The sequence below is a fragment of the Stegodyphus dumicola genome, chromosome 4, assembly GCF_044657685.1.
Source record: "Stegodyphus dumicola isolate Sdum_Otavi_A_Nest chromosome 4, ASM4465768v1".
Lineage (NCBI taxonomy): Eukaryota > Metazoa > Arthropoda > Arachnida > Araneae > Eresidae > Stegodyphus > Stegodyphus dumicola.
This window is the reverse complement of record NC_140771.1, coordinates 127,960,619-127,984,073: the sequence shown is the minus strand read 5'-3', so window position 1 is coordinate 127,984,073 and position 23,455 is coordinate 127,960,619. Positions and strand designations below refer to the sequence as shown.

The following is a 23,455-nucleotide window of genomic DNA, read 5'->3' as shown; positions in this document are numbered from 1 at the left end:
ATCGTTTGGACGAAAGGAATAGGATATCCCAGAAAAGGATCGTTGTATATATAAAACGCTGTGTATATCTAATTTAATTCATTTATGAATTTTGTTGAATGATAATTAAAAAATCCCAATTGCATGATTCTATTTTGAAGAGTACATTTTTCATGGGACAGAATACCATAAATGTTTTTGCATGATGTATGAACTTCCCTTAAATGCAAAAAAAAAAAAAAAAAATTGCAATTATTGACAAATAATTTTACTGTTCGTAAAAAATTTTGCTTGCATTGAAACCTCTAAGAATTCTTAGGTATAAATATGGCTTATCTCATTTCTCTGACCTAATCAAAACAAATCTACGAATTTTATCATGGCAAGTAAATTGGTGTCTGCCGTTGGCATGGGCCTTGAACATCATGTAGGTGACAATACGATTTTGAACACCCCCCCGCCAATTTTGAAGAACAACACCCTGAAGTGCAATGGTCTCCTACCCTTCTTCCTTTGCCACCAAACCTTTGGAGAGGACTTTAAGCTCACCAGCATTTAGAGCACCCCTATATCGCACAGACCCTAAACATTCACAAACATCTATACCTTCTCCGGGATTTGACACCGAACCCAACAAATAGCATCCCAGAGCACTAACCACTGTATCGATGTGGGAGAATCAAAAGTTGTCAAGAATTAAAATCTAAACTTCAATTTAAAAAATTCAAGTAGGTTGCCAACTATGTATTTTTTTGTTAGTTTTGCTTAAACAAAATTTTAAGTGGGATTCAGTGGGAAAAATTTTAAGTGAGACTGGAGAAAATTAACGAAGAAGCTTAAGAAAAACGAAATATTTCGGCGATATACAAAATTACCGTTGACTTTACTGAAATTATCAGTTGCTAAATGTACCGGTACAGGCTTAGAACAGCTAATTGATTCAGAACAGAAGTATTAGAAAGCCAGTTTACGAGTCACTGCCACTGTGAAGTTACTAGCGAGTTTAGTAATAGAATTTCGTAGCCATAGAGAAGGCACAGATTCAAATCGAAAAGCAAATGTTTTAATAGAGTAGAGCTACAAGGATCTTCAGTTTTACTAAAGTTTATTTTGTTTTAAAACTTTACTGTCCTCTCTTATTTTCCACTTCTGGCCAGAATAAACTTTTAGTCTGTTTATGCAAATTGTGCTTGCAAACTCTTAAGTATTTAAGTAGTGGCGTTTCGCCAAGAAAAGCCACTACTTAAATAGAGAGGACTTCTATTAGGAGAGAGAGAGAGAAGCTTCTCGCCACTTTATTTCACGCGTGCTTTCAGTTAGTTGCTGTCCCCCTTTGAGGCCAGAGGTTTAGTCCTTTTGATACTGCAGTTTTTCTGCGGTCTGTGTACTACATACGTAAACATCTAAAATGCCAAATCTTAGTGTTACTATTAAGTAAAATATTCAAGTTTAGCTCTTATTTAAATTTAGTTAGTTATAGTTCTTATTTTCTTAAGTTCAGACAACAAGTGGTCGTCTTTGTATCCCGAAGTGCGAAAGCACCTGTGAATTGTGAAGAATAAAGGGTAGTTAAACCCTTCCTCTTTCTTGTCATCACTATTCTCCTCACTATTCTCCTCAGGACAGTTACATGTTTCCAAAACATATAAAAAGAAATAGCAGCTCCGATAGAGTATCTACCTAAATTCTATAGCTTTTCGCAAAAAATGAACTTTCCTGGTAATGGACAAGTAAATTATTTGTCGCACATGATATGCGACGAATTAGAAACAGTTTATTGCTCCCTTATTGTAAACTACGCTAACAATATAGCTGATACAGATGAATTATATTTTGAGATTTATTGATAAAAATAGAAATATAAAAGAACGATTTTTTCTGTTTTATTAATATCAGAAATCCCGATTTTGATTATTTAGAAGGAATAGTTTTGAAATTTTTAGGTTTATTGATGGATACGAAAAACTTTAGTAAGGAACCTAAGATAATGCGGCAAATGTAGCTTCTAAACGCAGCGGATTGAAAGTAAGAATAAAACATTATGTTAATACAGCAACCGACATACCAGAGGTGGTTCGTACAAATTGGGCGGCTGTTATGCAGAAGAGTATATGTATGAAATATGGTAAACTAAAACTAATCATTCTCCAAAAGAAAGCAATTAATTTGTAGGGTTTTCATTAGTTCAATTAACAATTATTCAAATTTTTGTTAGCTTTCCTGAACTCTCAACTTCCCCTCGCATTACATCGCTAGGATGCAAAGTTAAGTGAAGTGAGTATTTAAACGGGTGAATCGTGGAGTTTATTCAGAGCGTGTTTTCGCTAGTCAGAGCACATTACGATTCTGACCTTGCTGTTACGCCTTTTGTCCATTTAAATAATTAACAGGCCAGATAGGTAGTCGAGTCAACTTAGTTAACCTTAACTTAAAGTGCTAGTCCAGCACTACTATTTAGAATTCAAATAATTTGTATAAAAACTCTCAAGTTCCACTGTAAGTTACCGGTGTTATCGTAAAGCACGAAGTACATGCCTTTATGTTCATATTTGATATTAACACTTTCAGGACGGGCGTCCCATATACGCATTCCCTAAGAACGCCTCTTACAGCCGGGCGTCCCATCCACGCATCAGTAAAGATCGCATTCAGAGGACGGGGGGATGCGTATACGCATTTTAAGGTGGAACGTTTTTCTGAAGGCCACTAGATGGCATCCTGTGTCCATTACTTGTGAAATGAACACAGTTTTAGGTTCCTGACCTTGAGTTTGATATATTCTGCTTGACTTTGGTATTTCACTCATCAGCTGTTCGAGGGTGAGGGGGCGAAGGGAAAGCGTAAACAGAGGTGGGCTCTTTAAATCGCTGCGTGCTAATGAAAACATTCTCGTATCTGATTTATATCCAATTCCTTTTTTTATTCTATTATTTTCCTCTACAATGTACGGTCTTTTAGGGTTACTGTGCGGAGTTTTTTTACATTTTGCATTCCCTTCAGATATATTTCCGTTCCTTCTTTTTTTATTTAGGAAAGAACGCAAATGAGAGTACTGATTCATTTTCTAAAGAGTTAGAAAGTGATACTTTTTCTAAGAGTTACAAAGTGATACTTCTCTGTGCTTCGAGATTTACCACACTCGTTTTCATTTTAAATTTTGTTACTTCTTACTGTAAATAGTCTTTATTGTGTTTTTTTTATTAATTTTAAACTTTATTGATGGATTTTATCAATTAAAACTTTGGAATAATTTGAATAGCGCTTCCGAAAATTATTTTAGAAGATAAGCAATTTTTAAGTATATTTTCATGTAAAATAAAGAAAAAAATGTTTTAAGGCCTAATTTTAACATATATATAGGAGCTCAAGTAATAATCTAAAATGATACCAAAAATTACGATGCTAGAAGCGAAACTTTAGTTTTTCTGATTTTTGCCATAAAATTAGGCTTAGCGATGCAAAACCTCCGTCCTGTACGGTGACTGCCTTCGATTCTCTTCCGTCCCGCACGAGCCTCTTAAACAAAGGTGCGCCGTAGCGAAAAGGTTAATAAAGGGTTATTTTTCACCCTTCTTCTGTGCTGGTATTATTTCATACCAACGTGAGAAGTCGCCAGGTTTCTTAGTAGCACCTCGTAGAGTTTATGTGGCCAAAGAGAGTAAGATCCTATAAATTTATTATTTTTCTTTTTACAAGCAGTCAGATATTTCTTTGCATTTCAGATCTGTATCTTTACTGTTTAAATGATGTAAATATAGAATTGTGGTTTCCGGAAAATGTAGTTACGGATCTCGAACTTTTCTAAATTCTAAAATGCGGTTCTTACTTACATAAAGTATGGCCACCCCTGCTATATACCACATGCTCCATTCTCACAGCTTTGCTCTATCATTTTGACCTCACGGTAAAACACTGATGTCCACACCTGCTAACAACCGTCAACTATTAACTATATACCACGCTCTAGCCATACTAAGTTTATTATGAAACTGTGCTGCGAAATCCTGTACTACAGCAGTAAATTATTTTGATTTTGTTCAAAATTTATATGTATATTTCTCGCCATCTACTTGGCGATATGATATACTTATAAATAGTATAATACATAATCACTCTCCTTATATAAAATGAATAAATGTTACTAGAGAATATCCAGTGCATGTATCATACAAGGGCATATATTTAACATACATATTATTTGCATCATACAAGAGCAGACGTAGTTTCAGCATTAAAACGTAATAAACAGAAATTAAAATTAATATGTCCGATAATGAAAAACCAATGAGCCAATCGAAGATAAAAAAATAAGCAAAGTATTTCAATGAATATTAAACAGCGTTATAAGCACTTTTATGGGATGAGTAATACTACAGTGAATAAATAAGATAAATAGTGTAAATAAATCATTACAAGACAGACAGTAGAACTTATTGTTAGGAACAAATCTTCTGAAATCACTTTTGAATTTTACCATGAATGTCAGGAACAGGTTTGATCTTATCGAGAACGATGACAGTTTACCGACGGAAAACCGAAATTACCAGGAGACCAGAACTAAAAAAAGTGTGGTGATGGCGATAAGGAGCGCGCCTTGCGCCCTCCGATAAGTGTGGCAACCCTAGAGGAGAAGTTTCTTACGAGTAGCGAGGAGAACGAAACAGGCAGGCTGTCGGGCAGTGTGCACGAAGTTCCTAAATAAAGCTTAATTTTTATTATGCACTATGTCTTGTTAATATTTATATTAATGCAGTAAGAACATAATCTGTGATATGGAATTTGAGGATTGGTGGTAAAAACATAACCGGAAACCACCATAATGGTAACCCGGACTGTGTTAAATCGTATGAACAGTTCTCAAGCACTTTCGGTTTTGACTACAAGCCATCACTCAAGATCTCCAAACCAGAAGTAATGGATTACATCGGTTTTCATCCTCCGAATCACAGATGAGTACTAATTATAGATCATTTTATAATTCTGTTTTCTACTTATCATTTAATTTAATTTTCTTTAGTTAAATTTTTGCTTTTATTTTGGCTTAAAAACCTTGCACAATGTCTGATGTTCATGCCGTCCAAATTCCAGTTTATAACCGATCAGACCCATCTTTATGGTTTATTATGTGTGAAAGTACTTTTGCTCTTGCCACCCCCAAACCTATCACAGAATCCATTACTAAATATAATTATGTAGTTTCTCATCTTCCTCCAGATATCGCATCACTAGTACGGGATTTACTTATGAAACCAGACCCTATTGATCCATATGCAAAGCTTAAAACTGAGTTAATAAATCGTTCAGGAGAATCTTCTCAGCAAGAAATTCGCCAATTATTATCTGGAGAAGAATTAGGTTCTCGAAAACCTTCCGATTTGCTTAGAAATATGAAACGTCGAGCAGAATCTTTAAATGTTCCTGATAACTTAATGTTAGAATTATTCCTTCAACGTTTGCCTTCGACTGTTCAGTCTATTTTGGCAGCGGTTTCCAATTTAACTGTAGATAAAGCTGTAGAAATTGCCGACAGAATTTTAGAAGTAAATCCAACCCCAGGGACTTGTGCCGTTTCTCGCACAGTCGATCAGTCTCTTGAGGATAAATTATTTAAACAAATAGAAAAATTAAACAAACGTATTGATCGCATTTCTCTTTCTCGTGGTCGCTCGCCAAATCGCGGAGATCGCAATAAGGAAAGAAGCAATTCCAAAAGGAGAGATTATTCTGTTTGCTGGTATCATAGACGTTTTGGGAAAAAGTGTAGAGATGACAAATGTACAAAACCTTGTTCATGGCAGGGAAACGAAACCAGCAAAGAATAGAGGCGACTTATTCTTTGCCTCAAGTTTCACGTCGCCTGTTCGTTCGTGACCGTAGAACAAACCTTTCATTCTTGGTCGATACCGGCTCTGACGTGTCCTTACTTCCAGCAAATAATTCTCAAAAACGGAATTCGTCCCAACAAACACTTTTCGCTGCTAATTCTTCTACTATTCATGTTTATGGTCAAAAAACACTTTCTTTGGATTTCAAATTAAGACGACAGTTTACATGGACTTTTCTTATAGCAAATGTTAGTACACCCATTCTTGGAGCAGATTTTCTCCATTTCTTTGAATTGGTCCCTGATCTCAGAAACAAATGTCTCAAAGATTTAAAAACGCATTTTAAAACCGTCGGTTGCGTGAAAAATGCAAGCATTTATTCAGTAAAAACTGTATTTAGTGATACACCATATCACAAAATTTTAAAAGAATTTCCTTCAGTTACTAGATTACCAGATCCTAACCAACCTGTTAAACACAACACCGTTCATTATATCATAACTAAAGGTCCACCTGTGGTTGCAAAACCTCGTCGGTTAGCTCCAGATCGCTTAAAAATAGCAAAACAAGAATTTCAAACTATGATGCAATTGGGGCATTTGAGACCTTCGAGCAGCAATTATGCATCCCCACTTCACATGGTTCCAAAAAAGGGAAGTCTGGAATGGAGACCTGTAGGAGATTATCGAGCATTGAACGCTCAAACAATAAAAGACAAATACCCTATTCCATATTTAGCCGATTTTACTGCTGCATTGCACGGTACTAAAATTTTTAGTCATGTCGACCTGATTAAGGCATACCATCAAATACCAATTAACCCAGCCGACATCCACAAAACCGCCATATGCACACCATTCGGTTTATTCGAAAGTATCCGTATGCAATTCGGCTTATGCAATGCATCTGCGACTTTTCAACGTTTTATAGATGAAGAAGTCACGCGGGATTTAGAAGGCGTTTACGCTTTTGTCGATGACTTGCTCATAGCCTCTAAAGATTCTGAGGAACATTGCAGGCATTTGAAAGCTTTATTTTCCAAACTTCAGGAATATGGACTTTGCATAAATGTTTCAAAATGCACCTTTAGTCAAACATCTATTGATTTCTTAGGTTTTCACCTTAGTGAAAACGGAATTGAACCTCTTCCTGACAAAGTCAAATGTATTTTAGATTTTCCTCAACCTACCACTCTCACTCAGCTTCGCCGATTTTTAGGCATGTTTAACTTTTATAGATGTTTCATACCTAAAGCAGCACATATTCTTTCTCCTTTAATAAAATTGTTAGAAGGCTATATTAATAAAAAGAAATCTCGTTCTCGTGTTCAGGATTCATCCCCACAATTAAATTGGAACGAGAATGCTGAACAAGCCTTTATTGCTGCCAAAAATGCCATTGCTCAGGCTACCCTTTTGAGACACCCTATTCCCGGAGCCCAGCTAAGCATCTGGGTAGATGCCTCAGACGTAGCAATCGGCGGCACACTTATGCAGTTATCTCAACAAACATGGGAACCTATAGCATTTTTCTCTATGAAACTCAATAAAAGTCAACAGAAATGGTCCGCGTACGATAGGGAATTATTTTCTATTTATTCTGCAATTAAGAAATTCCGACACATGTTAGAGGGCAGAAATTTTATAATTTATACGGATCAAAAACCGTTAATATACGCTTTTAAACAGAACCCTCATAAATGTTCACCTCGACAATTGCGCCATTTAGATTTTATTTCTCAGTACTCTACTGATATTAGGCATGTGCAAGGTTCAAAAAACGTCGTTGCTGACGCTCTTTCAAGAATCGAAATTGATTCCATAACAAAATCTCCATTTTTGGATTTTAAAAAATTTTCGGAAGCTCAACGGCATGATCCGGAAGTACAAGACCTTCTCAAAAACAACACATCATCTTTGAAACTGGAATTTAAACCGTGCCAATATTCTGATGGTAATATTCTTTGTGACACATCAACGGACATTCCTCGTCCATTTGTTCCGAATTCCTTTCGCAGACTCATCTTTAATCATCTGCATAATCTGTCACATCCAGGAATTGCAGCTACTACGAAGCTTATTTGTTCTCGTTATGTATGGCCCGATATGAAACGTCATATCAAAAATTGGGTGAAATCCTGTGAATCTTGCCAAAAATCGAAAATTACTAGGCATACTAAAGCACCACTGGGCACATTCTCTCTTCCTGATGCACGTTTTTCAGAAATCCATATGGATATCGTCGGACCGTTACCTCCATCAGAAGGCAATGTGTACCTTTTGACTCTAATAGATAGATTCTCCAGATGGCCTGAAGCCATTCCCATCCCGGATATGAAAACGGAAACCATTTGCAGAGCCATCTTCAACTGTTGGATATCTCGTTTTGGCTGCCCATCGATCATAACAACAGACCAAGGTTCTCAAATGAGATCCGCACTTTTTGCAGAATTCACGCGCATTTTGGGTACGAACAGAATCACAACAACAGCCTATCATCCAATGTCAAACGGCATTGTTGAACGATTTCATCGACATTTAAAATCTTCTCTCAAGGCTCACGAGACCAATAACTGGACTGAAACACTACCAGTTGTTATGCTTGGTATTCGGACAGCCGTAAAGGAAGATCTACAGTCATCTTGTGCTGAACTGGTGTACGGCACAACTCTCAAGCTGCCTAGTGATATGATAACGTCATCTAAGATATCTCCGTATGACACACAATTTATCACGAATCTTCGGCATAGAATGCAACAATTGAATCCAATAGCAACATCTGCACATTGCCAAGAAAAATGTTACGTAAGTGCTACCTTAAAGTCGTGTACGCATGTATACTTACGTGTCGATCGAGTAAAGCCACCTCTGTGCCAACCATATACAGGTCCGCATAAAGTCCTTTCTAGAACAGACAAAACTTTCACAATTGATGTTAACGGTCTGAAATCTACTGTGTCTATAGACCGTGTGAAACCAGCCTATTTGCTTTCGGACTCTAATTTGCCTGAACTGAAAACAAATAAAGACTTAAAGACAGTTCAGCAGAATAAATCTGCAAACGAACTCTCTAAGACACAAACTGTCACCAGATCGGGAAGACATGTTCACTTCCCTAAGAAACTTGCTTCTTACATAACAATTTAAAACATTTTTTTTAAATTCATATCTTAACATATTTCTTGTTATTTCATGTTTATTATATGGGTCAATACCTTGTTATATATTGAATTTCATTTTGATCTATTCTAATTTTGTAATCATGTAAAAATACCCGACAGTACGGATACTCTGAGATAATTTCATAACCTATGTCGTTCCTTTGAATAGTCATTAAAGGAACTGGGGGGAAACTCTGTGGTGATGGCGATAAGGAGCGCGCCTTGCGCCCTCCGATAAGTGTGGCAACCCTAGAGGAGAAGTTTCTTACGAGTAGCGAGGAGAGCGAAACAGGCAGGCTGTCGGGCAGTGTGCGCGAAGTTCCTAAATAAAGCTTAATTTTTATTATGCACTATGTCTTGTTAATATTTATATTAATGCAGTAAGAACATAATCTGTGATATGGAATTTGAGGATTGGTGGTAAAAACATAACCGGAAACCACCATAAAAGAAAACTGCAATTTGAAGAACCAGCTCTGAATGGATGAAGCATATTCTACTGCAAAACAAATTTCTATAATAAATGAACATATGCCTGACGTCTAGTTTAAGGAATGTTTGGGAAGCATATGTAAATATCAATGATATATAAATTTTAAAAATGAAACTGTTCATTCTATTGCGTTAATGAAACAAGCAAATATAGTCAATCCCGTTAACATGTACACTGCGGGAAAAAAAAAAAAGGACAGTTCTATATCTCCCGTTCTAATGGGCCGATTGACAAAATTAAAATTGCGTTTTCCATGTCTCGAAAGCACGACTTAGGATATATATTAGATTTATATGTAGCATTGTTCTAACATAGGTATTTTGACACGAAATCGGACTTTTTCTGAAATAACATATCGATTTTTTTCCATATTTCGATTCTACGACCCAAACTATGCCTAGATATTAAATTTTGTAATATTTGGTGTAATATTTACAGAGAAATTCAAAAATTTACAGTGGCGCAATTTTTTCAATTTGCGCCAAAAATAATTAACTTGGCTAACTTCTTAGTATATGGCAACCAATTTTCCTTTCTCTTCCATTATGCCAGACAGGAAAAAAGGCACCTCATTTCTATCTTTTTACACTATGCATGAGCGGGAAAAAAGTCACATCGTTCTAACTTTTAAATAATTTTAGCAAAGTGTCTAAACCACATTTGATGTTTTATCGCTTTCAACAAATATGTCAAATTTCAAAACTCGCCAATATATAAATTCACGTATATCTTCGGAAATTTTGAATAAAAAACTGTAATTTTTTGCATGTATGCTTAGAAATACGTCTATTTTAAGATGATGATAAAAATTTTATAGCTTATAATTCAAAATATTTTTTGAAAAAATTATAAAAATTATTTGAAACTACAAATTTTAAAAATCAATCATAAAAAATGGGTGAATTTTATTTGGGATGAATCTAAATTTCGAAATGTGAGGAAGAATCAAATAAGTTTAATAAAAAGAGAGATACTAATAAATATATACCAAACTCTATTAACATTGAGGAGCTAAAATTTTGAGAGCTAATTTTTTAAAAACTACTCCTGCGATTTTTACAAAACTTAGTAATTTGGCCTAATTTGAGTCTTAGAATCGAAATATGGAAACATTGTTACGTTATTTCAGAAAAAGTCCGATTTTGTGTCAAAATACCTATATTAGAACATTGCTATGTATAAATCTAATACATATCCTAAGTCGCGCTTTTGAGACGTGAAAAACGTAAGTTGAATTTCGTCAATCGGCCCAATAGAACGGGAAATATAGAACCGTCCCTTTTTTTTTTCGCAGTGTCCAAATTCTTATTTGCAAGTTAACAATTTACTCTTCCGAATATATTAACAATTCTAAAAGTAATTTTGACAGTTTTTACGTAACAACGCAAGTAGTGAATGATCATTTTCAGTTCTCAAGAGAGTTAAATTGCTTAAGAAATTCTTTGTCTTAATTGCATTTAAGTCAATTGTCAGTACCGTTTAATGAAAACGATGTTGTTCAGCTATTATGAATCTCTAACTGTACATTTGCTAAAGTGAAAAAAGTTCTTATTTCGTTCATATTATTTTGTTCTCTAAACTGAAAACATACAACATTTCCTACAAACACCATCGACAATAACTTTCAATCAATTTAAGTCAATATTCTATTACCAATATATAACTATTTAATTATAGGAAAGCACTGCTCTTAAAACAGAGTTTATTATTGTAAAATTATATTCTAATATTTAATAAACAGTTTGATAACTATTTTACTGAACATTTTGTTAATAAACCATATTTTCACACAAACCTTATACGTATTTGCACTATTATTTATTTTTTATTATAAATCTAGAATACTTGCTACAGTAAAAACGTACACGTAGGATAGCGTGCATGCTAAAATAGTATGGTAATATTTAGGTGGGCTTCAAAACTGAATTGCTCTTGGGTCCTTTCAAGAGTTAAATCAGCCACTGCGTACGACCAAACACAGGAATTGCATATCAGATGTGCTCCTATGTAGAATTACTAAATATATATAGTATATATTTCTAATATGTTCTTTTTGAAAGTCAAAATACAGACCTTAGATGAGCTTATATGGTGGATGCTCGAAGTTATTTAAATAATATTGATATATTAAATACAAATATTTCCCAAATTGAAGAAGCGTCACCTAAAGTGAAATAAATGTTTAGTTGAGCCTTTGTATTACTATCCGATACCCAATTTACCTTTGTCGGCGAAATTTCAACACAAGCATAGCTGGATAACCCAAATTTCCTGTATATACTAGAAGTTATCTTGCGCTTAAAACGTCGAGCTTTCTAATTAGTAAATCTTTTCAAAGGACAAAATTGCGTGAAAAAAAATAATTAAGATTAACTTATATGGAGAAATCTTTTGGAATAATTAAAATTAACTTAATGGATAAATATTTTGGAACATTCTCAGATAAAGAGATAAAGAAATATATATGAGAGATAACGAAATGGGATATGAGAGATAAAGAAAAAAATCGGGTCCTGGAAAAAGTCAACTATTAACACCTTATCATCCGAGTATACCACATAAGCAGATTTCTAAAGCCTACATTTTTGGAGCCTGTCTGTCTTGTGAAAGTATCCCACTGCTGCCATGGCGAGTGAAATACATGAAATAAGATATTATGTTTGAATACAGGGCCGCAAGTATGTATGTGTACAGTTCTTTAAAAAACTGAAAACACGCATCAAATTTGTTTCAAAAATAAATTCCCTATCAAAATTCAACTATAAGCGATCTGTCAGGATTTTTTCATTAATTATATTCATATTTCTTTAGTTTAACGAAAAAAGTGTTAATGTTGATATTTTATAAAAGCGAACTTTCTTAATTCAGTGGTTTGGCTCATAATAAAGTTGCTTCTAGCAGTCGGCCGATTAGATACTTTTATATGAACCACTTTGAACAGGCTTTGGCGTTTCTGGACAACTCCTAGTAAGATTATATTTCATATTTCTTAATTTCTAGGGAACTAATTCTGAAATTACTAGGTCTTAACTAAAAATTGTTTCAGGCATTAAACTGATATCTCAAAACATATATACCAACATCAGATTACAGTATCTCTTTTAGATGTATAACTTTTATGTTTATTAATATTTTTAATATTTTTAAATCTATAAATATTTTTTAACTTCTCAGGATAATATATTCTAGACACAACAATATATTCTCTTGAAAGGTTTCAGACTGCTGCATTTTAATCTCATTCTTATTAGTTTCATTATTACCAACAGTGTACCTCCTAGTTGCGTGTATATTTTCATACCTCTTTTTCTAATAATATACTCGTAGTATGCATCCATATATTAGAATGTGCAACGAGTATACATGTAAATTTCTAATCGGTTACATCTGAGACCTTATTCGAGTACATAATATTTTTTTCTTTTTTTGTTCTTTTTTTTTTTTTTTTTTCCATTTTATTTATAACGTGCTCCTACTTATTATACTATTATTTTACAACGTGCTGGAAGAAACCACGAAAACGCCTATTCAGCCAACTCATTCACCAGGACTCGAACCCTGGACCGAATTACAACTACTAGTGTTCTGCGACTTTCACCGCTATTCTTATTTTTCATAAAGCACTTCTGAATATTTGTTAAAAAACGCATAGGGCAGCCATCATAAATTAATCTTCTTCAGCTGAATCCCCGTAATCATTCATAAATTCTGCTTATATATTTCCTGTAAGCACCTAATTTCTATTAAATTCTGCATGCTTACTGACCGTGCGTAAAGTTAAGGTTGCGAGAAAACAGAAAAAAACTGGATTGTTGATCCTTTTCCGACGTTTCGTTTTATCTCCTTCTGTGCTAATTTAATTTTGGCTTCTGTTCCTAGAGGGCGCTACTTTCTTTGTGCTTTCTCGCATCCTCTAAATGGATTTTGTTAATATATTTCAATTTTTTTTTTTTTTCTTACATCGTAATCATCGCAAGGTCATTAAACGCGTAAACTTGTATCTGGAATATCTATTCGTGTAGGCGTAGGCACTATAGATTAGATTTCATTCTTCAAAGTCACTGGCTTGTCAAAGAATCTCTCTTTTTTATTGCAGTGAGTAATCTCTATGTTTTCATCCTCAATTTTTAACCTTTTAACTGTCATGCCCGAGATATGGTGTTCGAAAATTTTACCCATGTACTTCAAAATATCAATTTTTAACTACTTAAGTATATTTTATTTTGTACTAAACATTTGATTTTTCCAATTAAAAAATTTGACAATTTGTGTACCCAAATCATCAAAATAACTTGACAGTTAAAGGGTTAAATGTGTTTCTTTTTCTTCACATTGAGCTGCATGTAATTTTGTTGTACCTTGTGATTTATTCTGTATTGAAGGGAACCAATCATTTTATAGATCAAATAAGCTTTAAATCCTCTGCTTTAATTTTAGAAAGTTAATGTATGAATGGTCTGTTTATTAACGGTGAGTTATTAAAAAGATTCTAAATAACATCTAAAGTTATAAAATAATAAAAAGAAATTAAAACCTCTTTAAGAAGATAAATAAAGGATATAGCATATTTTATAACCTATTACAAGGTTTCAAGGTTTAAGTTAAATGCACTAAAAAGGGGAAAATAAACTTTCGCTGTAATAATAAATGTTATCGTATGTGACTACACGTAAGATCGTGAAGCTGCTAAAAATGAAAGATTTTAAACTGAAATTACATTTTCTCCGTTGTAGAACGATAATTTTATGCGCCATTCCACAAATTAAGAATTTTTCTAAAGGGAAGAAATTCTTTTAAGTTAGTTGTTTCAATAAACAAAGAACGTAATAGAATGGCATAATTTAATACATGTTTATTGACAATACTTATTTTGAAAGCAGGTATATTGTTATAGATATAAGAGCAACACATTTAATTTAACAACGGCCAACTAAAAAAAAAAAAAAAAAAAAAAAAAAAACTGGCGAATATCATGTAGAGAAGATCTTCCGGGGTAGTTTTGTGAGCCATGACTTTACTAATGTTAAGCTCATTAACGTATCACGATTCTTCAGGAGCAGTTGTCGAATTTTTTCGATGTTACCATCCGTTCGAAACAACATAGGGTGCCCTGACTTATTTTACGCATCGATGATCTTCGTGGCTATCAAGAAATCATCCTTCCCAAAGAAAACCATTAGGATCATGTTAATACTTCACCCCGGATGCTTTGCACAGCGTTTAATATTTTTTTTCTATCCTGCTTTTAACAACAAACTTTATTGCTATTCTTTGCTCGACAATCGATTTCATGACAACAGATATTTGCTAGAGCAAAGCAAACGGTTACCTACAAGAAAAATTCTACTCATTAGCAGACTATATTTTAGGGCTGCGTTTCTCAAACTGTGCTTCTCGGGCAGCAAGTGGTTCAGGAAGCATGTCCGTTTGGTTCTTATAGATTTTCGGAAAAGGATAAAATATGAAATTCAAATAACTGTGTATATACCAGATTATAACTGTAAATGTCAAAGTTTGGAAATTTTATGTGGCAATTTATCGCTTTTTCTCCCGATACAAACATTTTATAAAATTTATTACCAGTTATTCTGTTTATGGACTTCCCATGGACTTAACAACAAAAGATGGGTTTAAAGCATTATAATTGTGATGCTTCTCACCATCATTTTTCTGCATATCTGCCATTGGTAGGCTGTTACCTAGAAAGGCGGAATATAGTGAATTGCACAATGGGACTTTAAATATTATAAATCAGTTTGCTTCTACGAGAAAGTTTTCCATCACCAACTCAAACAAAAGCAATGTACTGAAATCGACTTGGCATATGTACTGATCTCAGACGTAAGCTTACCAGCATACATCCAAACATGGAACAGCTGTGCAAAGTCGGGAGGTTTATCCATCTCATTAATGTGAGTACCAAAATTTGAATTAATTTCCAGTTAATAAGCTAAACATTATCCAAACTGTAATAATCTTGAATTATTAAAAACGAATACGAAATTTCTTATATTACCTTAAGATCCGTCTAAAATTAAATAACTTATAAATTGCATTTTAAAAATACAATTTTACTGGTAATCACGTAGTCAAAGAAATTGCTTCCGAATAAGCTGAACAAGGGGACAAGAATAAGCTGAGCCGCAAAATCTTCTGACTTCCACTTGAAAAAAAGTTTGAGAAACGCGGTGTTTTGAGAAAGGCGGTGACAAAGAGAACCAAACTGAAATGCTTTTATATGGCAGCTTTGTTGGAATTAAAAAAAAAAAAAATATCTTGCACTGAATTGATTTTCTCTAAAACTTATTTTACGCTTATCTCTCTTCTATTATATATAGGTTTTGTATTTATAATGCATTTAATTTTATTTATCTCAAGAGGACCAGCCTTATGAGCGTTTAAAATTATTTGCAATGAAATCTATCTTGTCATTTTTAATTTTCCCATTTCCTGCTATTATATATATTTTTTTCAGTATTTCATTTTAAATATTTATTTTGGTAATTTAATTGTGGGGCGTAATATTATATTCTTTTATGAGACTTAAAACAAACTTTTGGCAATATTTTAAAACAAGAATGACAAAAACAGTATTAATTAAGTGACTTTCTAGAAGTTTTTTAAAATTAGCCGCATTTTCATAAGCTTTCTTTTATCGCTTCTGGGGTTTGTCATTATGAACGCAACTTTGCCTTCTGTTTTTAAACTAGCACGTATTTACGTAAACTAGTCTTCTTAAACTAGTATGTCGAGCTCACATTTTAGACACACACTCACTGCAAATGACAGTACTATGTGGTGCAGTGAGTTTTTCAAAATTTATATCAATATTTTTAATGTTGGAACGGTTTTTTTGCACATATAATCGCGTAATAAACAAAATAAAATTCTTAGAATTTTAGTGTTTGCACCACCAGATAGAGCGAAAAGCTGAACCTTTACGAACATCTGCCGTTATGGAATTGTTGAAAGTAAAAGACTGATTATAAGCTGTTGAAAAATAATTTTTCAATTCAATAATTTGATTGATAATGCGTCATTGCGACTAAAAAGATGAAAATAAAAACGATTTAAAATATTTTCTTGAAATAAGCCATTATTTAAAATTCACAAATCAATAATGAAATTAAAGAAGGAACATAATTTTCATATAAATGGGAACTAGAGACCAAAGAATTCTCTTTATAAATTTGTCTGCGATAGTTAATCCTGAATAATGAAGCGTGTGCGTCTAAATAACGAAATCTAATAATCGAATTGCACTGTCGAAAGCATAAGTCATTATCTTTATAAATTTATCGAAGGCGTTTGACGATTCTTTTATTCGTGATATAAAATTGTAGATGAGTTTTGTGAAGAGAATTATTTAATCTCTTGTTTTCATTAAACCGTATAAAAATATTTTCTTTTTTTCAATTCAGGAATGATTTTATGAGTTTTAAATTTAAAGTTAATTTTATAAAATTATTTTTAGAATTTTTTATTAAGCTTGAATTTATAGAAAAGTGACTTTAATAAAGCTTACATCCTGCCACTGTACCACTTTGCTCTAATAAGAACGAACGACTTTTCTTTCTTTGTAAAAACTTATATTAAGCACATTTTTATAACAAGAAACACTTTAAAATATATTCGAATTGCTTATGGAATCTTTTGGATCCGTAAAAAATCAAAAGTATTTATGAAAGTTAATATTATATCTCATATAACTTAGATTTTTACAGTATGTCTTTTAATTTTTATCAACATGATTAAAGTAACATGCTGTATACGTATTGAACAAGGAAGAAGGCTTTACGCGAAAACAATTGCTTTACTGTAAATGTAGTTATGAAAACACAATTCAAGGCTGAATGTAGAAAGAGTTCGAAAGCGATCCAGGAAGTGTCACACTAAATTAGGTGCCATGATGTTACTGCCCAATCTGGTTTTCGTGTCTGTATGGAAACATTTAATGTAGTATTATTTTTTCACGAAGTCTCTTCCAAGTCAGATGTAATTTAAGAAAATAATTTTTCTGTTAAGTTGTGAAAACTCTTTGATCTATGTTATGTAAAGTTATCAGGATCAATTTATGTTGATTCCTTGACGGTATCTGTAATGCTTTATAGCAAAATATTAATATTTAAATATTGTGTATAGTTATCTAAACCCAAACCTGGACTAACCGAAGTAGTTGAGAGAAATAACTAGTATCTACTTTTAAACCAGTAGTACGTCGTAGTATAATTCCTTGGAATTTATTACATACGTAATATTATGTAATGTTTGCAATCAAAACAAATGTGTTCTGTATGTTATGTACAACAATAATAACAACGGAAATTAATCTTTTTTCAGAGCATAATTTTCGAGTACCTTTATTCATTGATAAATTATTTCAATTAAAATTTTAGTTGTACTAAAAGCAATACCTGAAAGTTGCTAATTTATCAAAAACAGAATTACGGTAATTTATCAAAAAAAGAGACTGTATAAAGGCCGCTAATTTATCAAAAACGAAAACATAAAATTTCAGATAAATTGTAAGCCAACTTTTAAAATTTGCTTTAAGTATCCTCAATTTAAACTCACAGTACTGTTATTTTCCTAACACCTTTAATACAGCATCATTCATGGGACATCGATTCCATAATTTAAAAGAAATAATTTAAATTAATAAATATTAGAACTTTTTTATAGTTATCAATCTACATTACATTTTTATGTGACTTAAATTAAAACGAAACTTTTAAAACAAAAATGTTGAGGTTTGTTCTATGCGCAGTATGAATATAAATTTCTCCAAAAAGACATTGTTTTGAATGTTGTGTATATATATATATATATATATATATATATAAATCATTCTAGTGAAGTGATATGTAAATTGTAGTGTCTGTTATATGACGTAACATGAAAGGCCTCAAGAAAGTGAAGCTTATCCCGAAAAATGAGGTTACAGGGGCAGGTCCATTTAATTTTGAGTTAAATGAGTATCTCGTAAATAGAGCCAAGCTGGCGATGGTTTTGTATACTAATTCTTGTGGCCAAATTTGGAAAGAAATCGCCGAAAGTCGCTAAACATGGCAAGCATTTGGCGTCATTTTGGTCCGGCACCTGTGTAACTATAACTAGTCCTATCACTGTGTAACTGTATTCATTTCTGGCTATATAACTGTAATTGTGTATGTCTTCCAGCCATTTCAAGAAATGGAAAGTACTGGAAAATTTTTGGGGGTCCCGTTGAAAATATTATAAGACTGGAGAGAGCAATCAGTTCTCAATTTTTAGTTCAGAGTTGATTTCGAAGTATTGAGATATCTCCGTGAGAGCGTCGCTCGCTTCCGTGAGATATGCGTTTTTCATTGTTTGTGTTTAATATTCTTAGTAGTTTGAGGTCGTAACTATTGACATGACTCTAAAACTACTGATGTTCGTAATGGAGCACGCAGAACCGATGGGAGCTTGAAGAAATTTATTTTTCCATAAGAAATACTTAACAGTTCTGAAACTTTTCAAAAACGTGCTCGTACAGCTGTTCTCAGGATGACAGAACAATCAGTAGTTACCACTTCAAACTCCTAAGAACGTTAAACACTAAACAATGTAAAAGTCACAATGCATAAGCTTGCACATTGATCTCTCAGTAATCTGAGCTAAACTAAAAAAGAACTGAGCTCTAAACTAAACTAAGAACCGATTTTCACTCCGGTCTTATATAGTTTTCCCCGTCCGCCAAGATATTATCAGTACCTTCGGTTTCTCGAAATTGCTGGAAAGGATATCAGGTATATAAAGTCGGATACAGACACCGTTACATAGGAATTGGACCACAGTTACAGTTATACAAGGATCGGACAAAAATATCCCCCAATGGTCGCCATGTTTGGTGACTTCTGGCGATGTCTTGCGAAATTTGGCGCCAAGAATTAGTCGTCAAAACTATCGCCAGTTTGAAGCTGTCTCGCTCTCAATATTAAATAGACTTCCTCCCTGTAAACGTTTTTTTTTTTTTTTTTTTTTTTTTTAAGTCCAAAGGGATTTGAATCCCGAAGAGGACTATTAGTTTCGTTTTGGCATTTTGCGTCGGACTCATAAATGTCGGTTCACTTTTCAAACTGTTGCCACAAAATGTTAGAGTCCTGCATTATATTTGAAGAAATTAAATAATGAAAAATCTGCATAAATGTATGTATATTTCTCGTATTGTGATAAAACAACGGTACATAGAGTCATCGAATTTTGAATAACGTAATCCTCCAACGAATATGAGCATGTGGAAGACCAAATTTGAAATTTGAAATTTGTTTTATGATCGATTTCCTATTTTTAAAACTTTGACGAATTTTTGATTAACAAACTCAAGGATTTCAAAGCGAGCAATGGCAACGTTGTGCAGAAAAAACATTTTTATCTCCAGCGCGTGAGTCTCTGTATCGGAAATTCTAAAAATATGCTCGTTTTAAAACTATTTTGCGATATTGCTGTTGCACTGGATCTTATGGTTTAAGTGCGAGGAACATGATATTTAATAAAGAAAGGTAACACACAAAATGTTAAAAAACGCCCCTTTGGACGTAATTTAAAATCTGAAACATTTCAGATTTTTTTTTTTTTTTTTTTAAGAAACTTTGCTTTTGAGCCCTTTCATGCTACATCATACAAGACACACTATAACTTACATATAATTTCACTAAAATCATTTACATGTAAACGAAAATTTTAACAATATGTACAAAACATGAACTCATACAACTCGTAAGTTTAGTTTTCCAAAAACGGGTTTTGTTCCAACCTCCTCAAGAAATTTTTCGAGCTTCATTTTCGAGAAATTCATTCGTGAAGTAAAGCGTTCATGATGCAAGGTTCCACCGCACTTGAAACAATTAATAAATTAAAAAGGTGAAATCTGTTTAACATATAGTTGAATGGAAACAAGAAATTAAATACTTCTCTTTTTAAAATTCATCTACACGTTTTCTTATCAAAAGTATTAAAAGCGTGGACGCCCATGATAAAAATGCGCCAGTAATTACTTATCACAATTACAATTAAACAATGCGGCATTCTATTTTTAGATTTACTTTAGGTTGGGATTATTATTTATAATTTAAAACTGTAGACAAATGTAAAGATAATTATTTAATATCTTGTTTCCATCAAGCTTATATGATCTTATTTTTTCTCCTTTTAATTCATTTATTACTTTTTTTCTGTTTTAAATAAAAGCTTAATTCACACATACACACACACACACACAAAAAAAAAATTCCCAGTTTTTAGCCTTCAATCAAATTATTTAATTAAAAAATTCTTTTGCTGCAACTAATGATCGCTCTTTGACTTTTAGCAGTTATATTAATTTTTACAACTAAATATATTATTAAGTCTATATTTCAATTAATAAATATTATCTCCGATAAAAGCATCCATGTATTTGCTCTTAAACTACCTCGGACGTTGCTCTTGCCTTAACTCAATTTTCTCCACTGCTGCATTATTATCCCCCCTCACACGCAGTCAACTAAATACTATTACAACTTCTGAATTTTAAATCGTTTCTGTGACTTTATTATGCTAAGAGCAACATATACTTGATCTTCTGGAATAATGTTTTTGATCTTTCGTTCATTCGGTCTGGAGAGTTAATCATGCCAATACGATGGCTCATTCCCGCAAGACTGAATAGAAAAAATGGAAATGTTTTCTTGGTCTTGAAGTCATACTGCAACATATTTCAAAAGAAGTATAGGAAATCGCCCAATTAATAGCTTTTTATCATTTTTGTTTAAAAGAGGGCAAAGGTTTTTTTAATAATCTGTGAAATAACAAAATTTTAAAACATACATTTTTAATGTTAAAATTTTAGACAATAAATGTCAAATGGTCAAACAAATCGAACGATTTTCCAAAAATCTTGTAAATATCAGAGACTACTTTAAAAACTTAATATGAACTTAATTTAAAAAGTAATGTTCAGTTTCGCAGTGCAAATGATAAAGTTCTGAGATTTCTTTGTTCGTTAAATGAAGATATATGTGAAAAGTCGACATAAAATCACTTCAAAGTTAAATTTAGACAATGTAAATGTAATTTGGAATACTTTGTAATTTATTGTCATCTACAAATGCGTGTGCGCAATTTAAGTTTAATAGCTTATAAGAAAGTAATTTAAAGTCGATTATAAAATTTTTGTCATAGCGGCAGATATCGATAATGAGGTAAATAAAAGTATTTAAATACCGCGACTTTTAAAGTTTTAACAGACCTAACCAATATTAACAGCGTTTCACGTGTGTTATTTACCTGTGTTAATTCTTGAAATAATATTCTCTTTTCTTCTATAAACTCTTTAATTTAAAAAAATCTTAAATTAGGAGTTTTGAACTCTTGTTTTCGTCAGGCTATACTGGGAAAATGAGCTTCAAGATTCTAGAGTTTAATTATGCATTTCATTTACTAAATTTCGTTTTTGTCTTCTTAATAAATGTAGGTGTATATTTAAAAACGTGTTTTTAATTTTGTTTTTCATGAAACGTAGATTTCAAATTTTGCTTCTTAAAGTTTTCAATTAAGTATTTTTTATTATTATTATTCGTAAATGAAGGATTTGAAAGATTTGAGAGCCATTCAAGACTACTTTATACTGTTTTTACATAACAATATTAACAGAATTAAAGTATTATTTAACAGTAATTTGAGAAGTTTAAATTTTATGTCCCCATGGCATGTTAAAATTTCTTTCGAATTTTGATTTGCAGAGATTCTAGATGAGTTACAGGAAAACCCAGGGTGGCCAGTGAGATAAAGTTTCGTTCATTTGATTCGAGCATTTATAAGTAAACCAAAAAAAGAGTTGTGTTTTTTAATTTCTCTTTGCATACCTATTTTTTATTTTAAAATGGCCAACAACGATAAACTTAACTGTTTAAAAATTACTATTAGTGCAAAACACTGGTTGTTATCATCTACGTTATTGAATCAGATATCCTAGCTTATCCAACCAAGAACTCTCTTTCTGTGTAAGTGTACCTGTTGTATAAAATACTGCTCTATTGAAAAAAGCTCCACAAAACATTATTTCAGACGACAAATTTTAATGCAACGTTAAGTGGGAGAGAGTTAGTGTACTTCCCATGATAAAAATGAATAAAAGCCATCATCTGAGACTACATACATATTTTGTGCAAACGGAGGTATTTTCGATCAGTCGAAGGGCTGTCTTATTTTGAGAAAAGAAGCTTGGTTTTTTTTCCTCTAATCATAAACAAATCCATATTATGCCATAACTACATTATTTGACAGCTTTCGGATCATGTTATCGCTTTGTGCACTCTTGTCAACATGAGGTCAAAGTTTTACATATTTTGTGCAAACGGAGGTATTTTCGATCAGTCGAAGGGCTGTCTTATTTTGAGAAAAGAAGCTTGGTTTTTTTTTACCTCTAATCATAAACATATCCATATTATGCCATAACTACATTATTTGACAGCTTTCGGATCATGTTATCGCTTTGTGCACTCTTGTCAACATGAGGTCAAAGTTTTCAAACAATTCAAATTATCCAAAACGATAAGACAAGTAAAGGTAGAGGTAGGCGAGACATCATAATGTCACCATTGGTCGTACGTATAAAAGTCTCACCGCAATAAATGCAATTCTGCTCTAATTTTTTTTAATGAAGAATGCCCCGGCGGAACGAGTCCGACGGTTTTTCCACCTCACCAAATCTTTCGAGAGAGATTTTGGGTCTCCAGTATTTTAAGTGCCCCTTTACCACACAGACATTATACATTTACAAACCCCCGTTCCTTTTTTTTAAGATTCGTATTCGGTACCAACGATACCACAAGCCTATTTAGCCGTCTCAGGGACCGTTCTTTGACTGTATCACGCTCCACCCGGTCAAACCACAAACAAGGTCAGCCAGCGACCCGGCCGTTACGAATTGTCTATAAGTCAATTTTATTTCTAAACAAAATTAATATAAAATTTTAATTTATCTTCGTATTATAT

At 32.9% G+C, this 23,455-nt stretch overlaps 3 protein-coding genes across 3 annotated transcripts in view; all 3 read left to right on the top strand.

Moving 5' to 3' along the window:
* Positions 1-13,412: 13,412 nt before the first annotated feature.
* The window catches only part of LOC118184250 (sulfotransferase ssu-1-like), a 79,360-nt gene continuing 69,317 nt past the window's right edge, over positions 13,413-23,455 (top strand). Inside the window, exon 1 of the mRNA XM_085815424.1 lies at positions 13,413-13,552. The gene's annotated coding sequence lies outside the window, so the exon portion shown is untranslated. The remainder of the gene's footprint in view (positions 13,553-23,455) is intronic.
* The window catches only part of LOC118184249 (sulfotransferase ssu-1-like), a 116,805-nt gene continuing 106,769 nt past the window's right edge, over positions 13,420-23,455 (top strand). The window contains exon 1 of the mRNA XM_085815423.1: positions 13,420-13,552. The gene's annotated coding sequence lies outside the window, so the exon portion shown is untranslated. The remainder of the gene's footprint in view (positions 13,553-23,455) is intronic.
* LOC118202314 (sulfotransferase 1C2-like) overlaps positions 13,420-23,455 on the top strand; it is a 31,115-nt gene continuing 21,079 nt past the window's right edge. The window contains exon 1 of the mRNA XM_085815426.1: positions 13,420-13,552. Coding sequence (XP_085671552.1) covers position 13,552 — 1 coding nt within the window. The 5' untranslated portion in view covers positions 13,420-13,551. The remainder of the gene's footprint in view (positions 13,553-23,455) is intronic.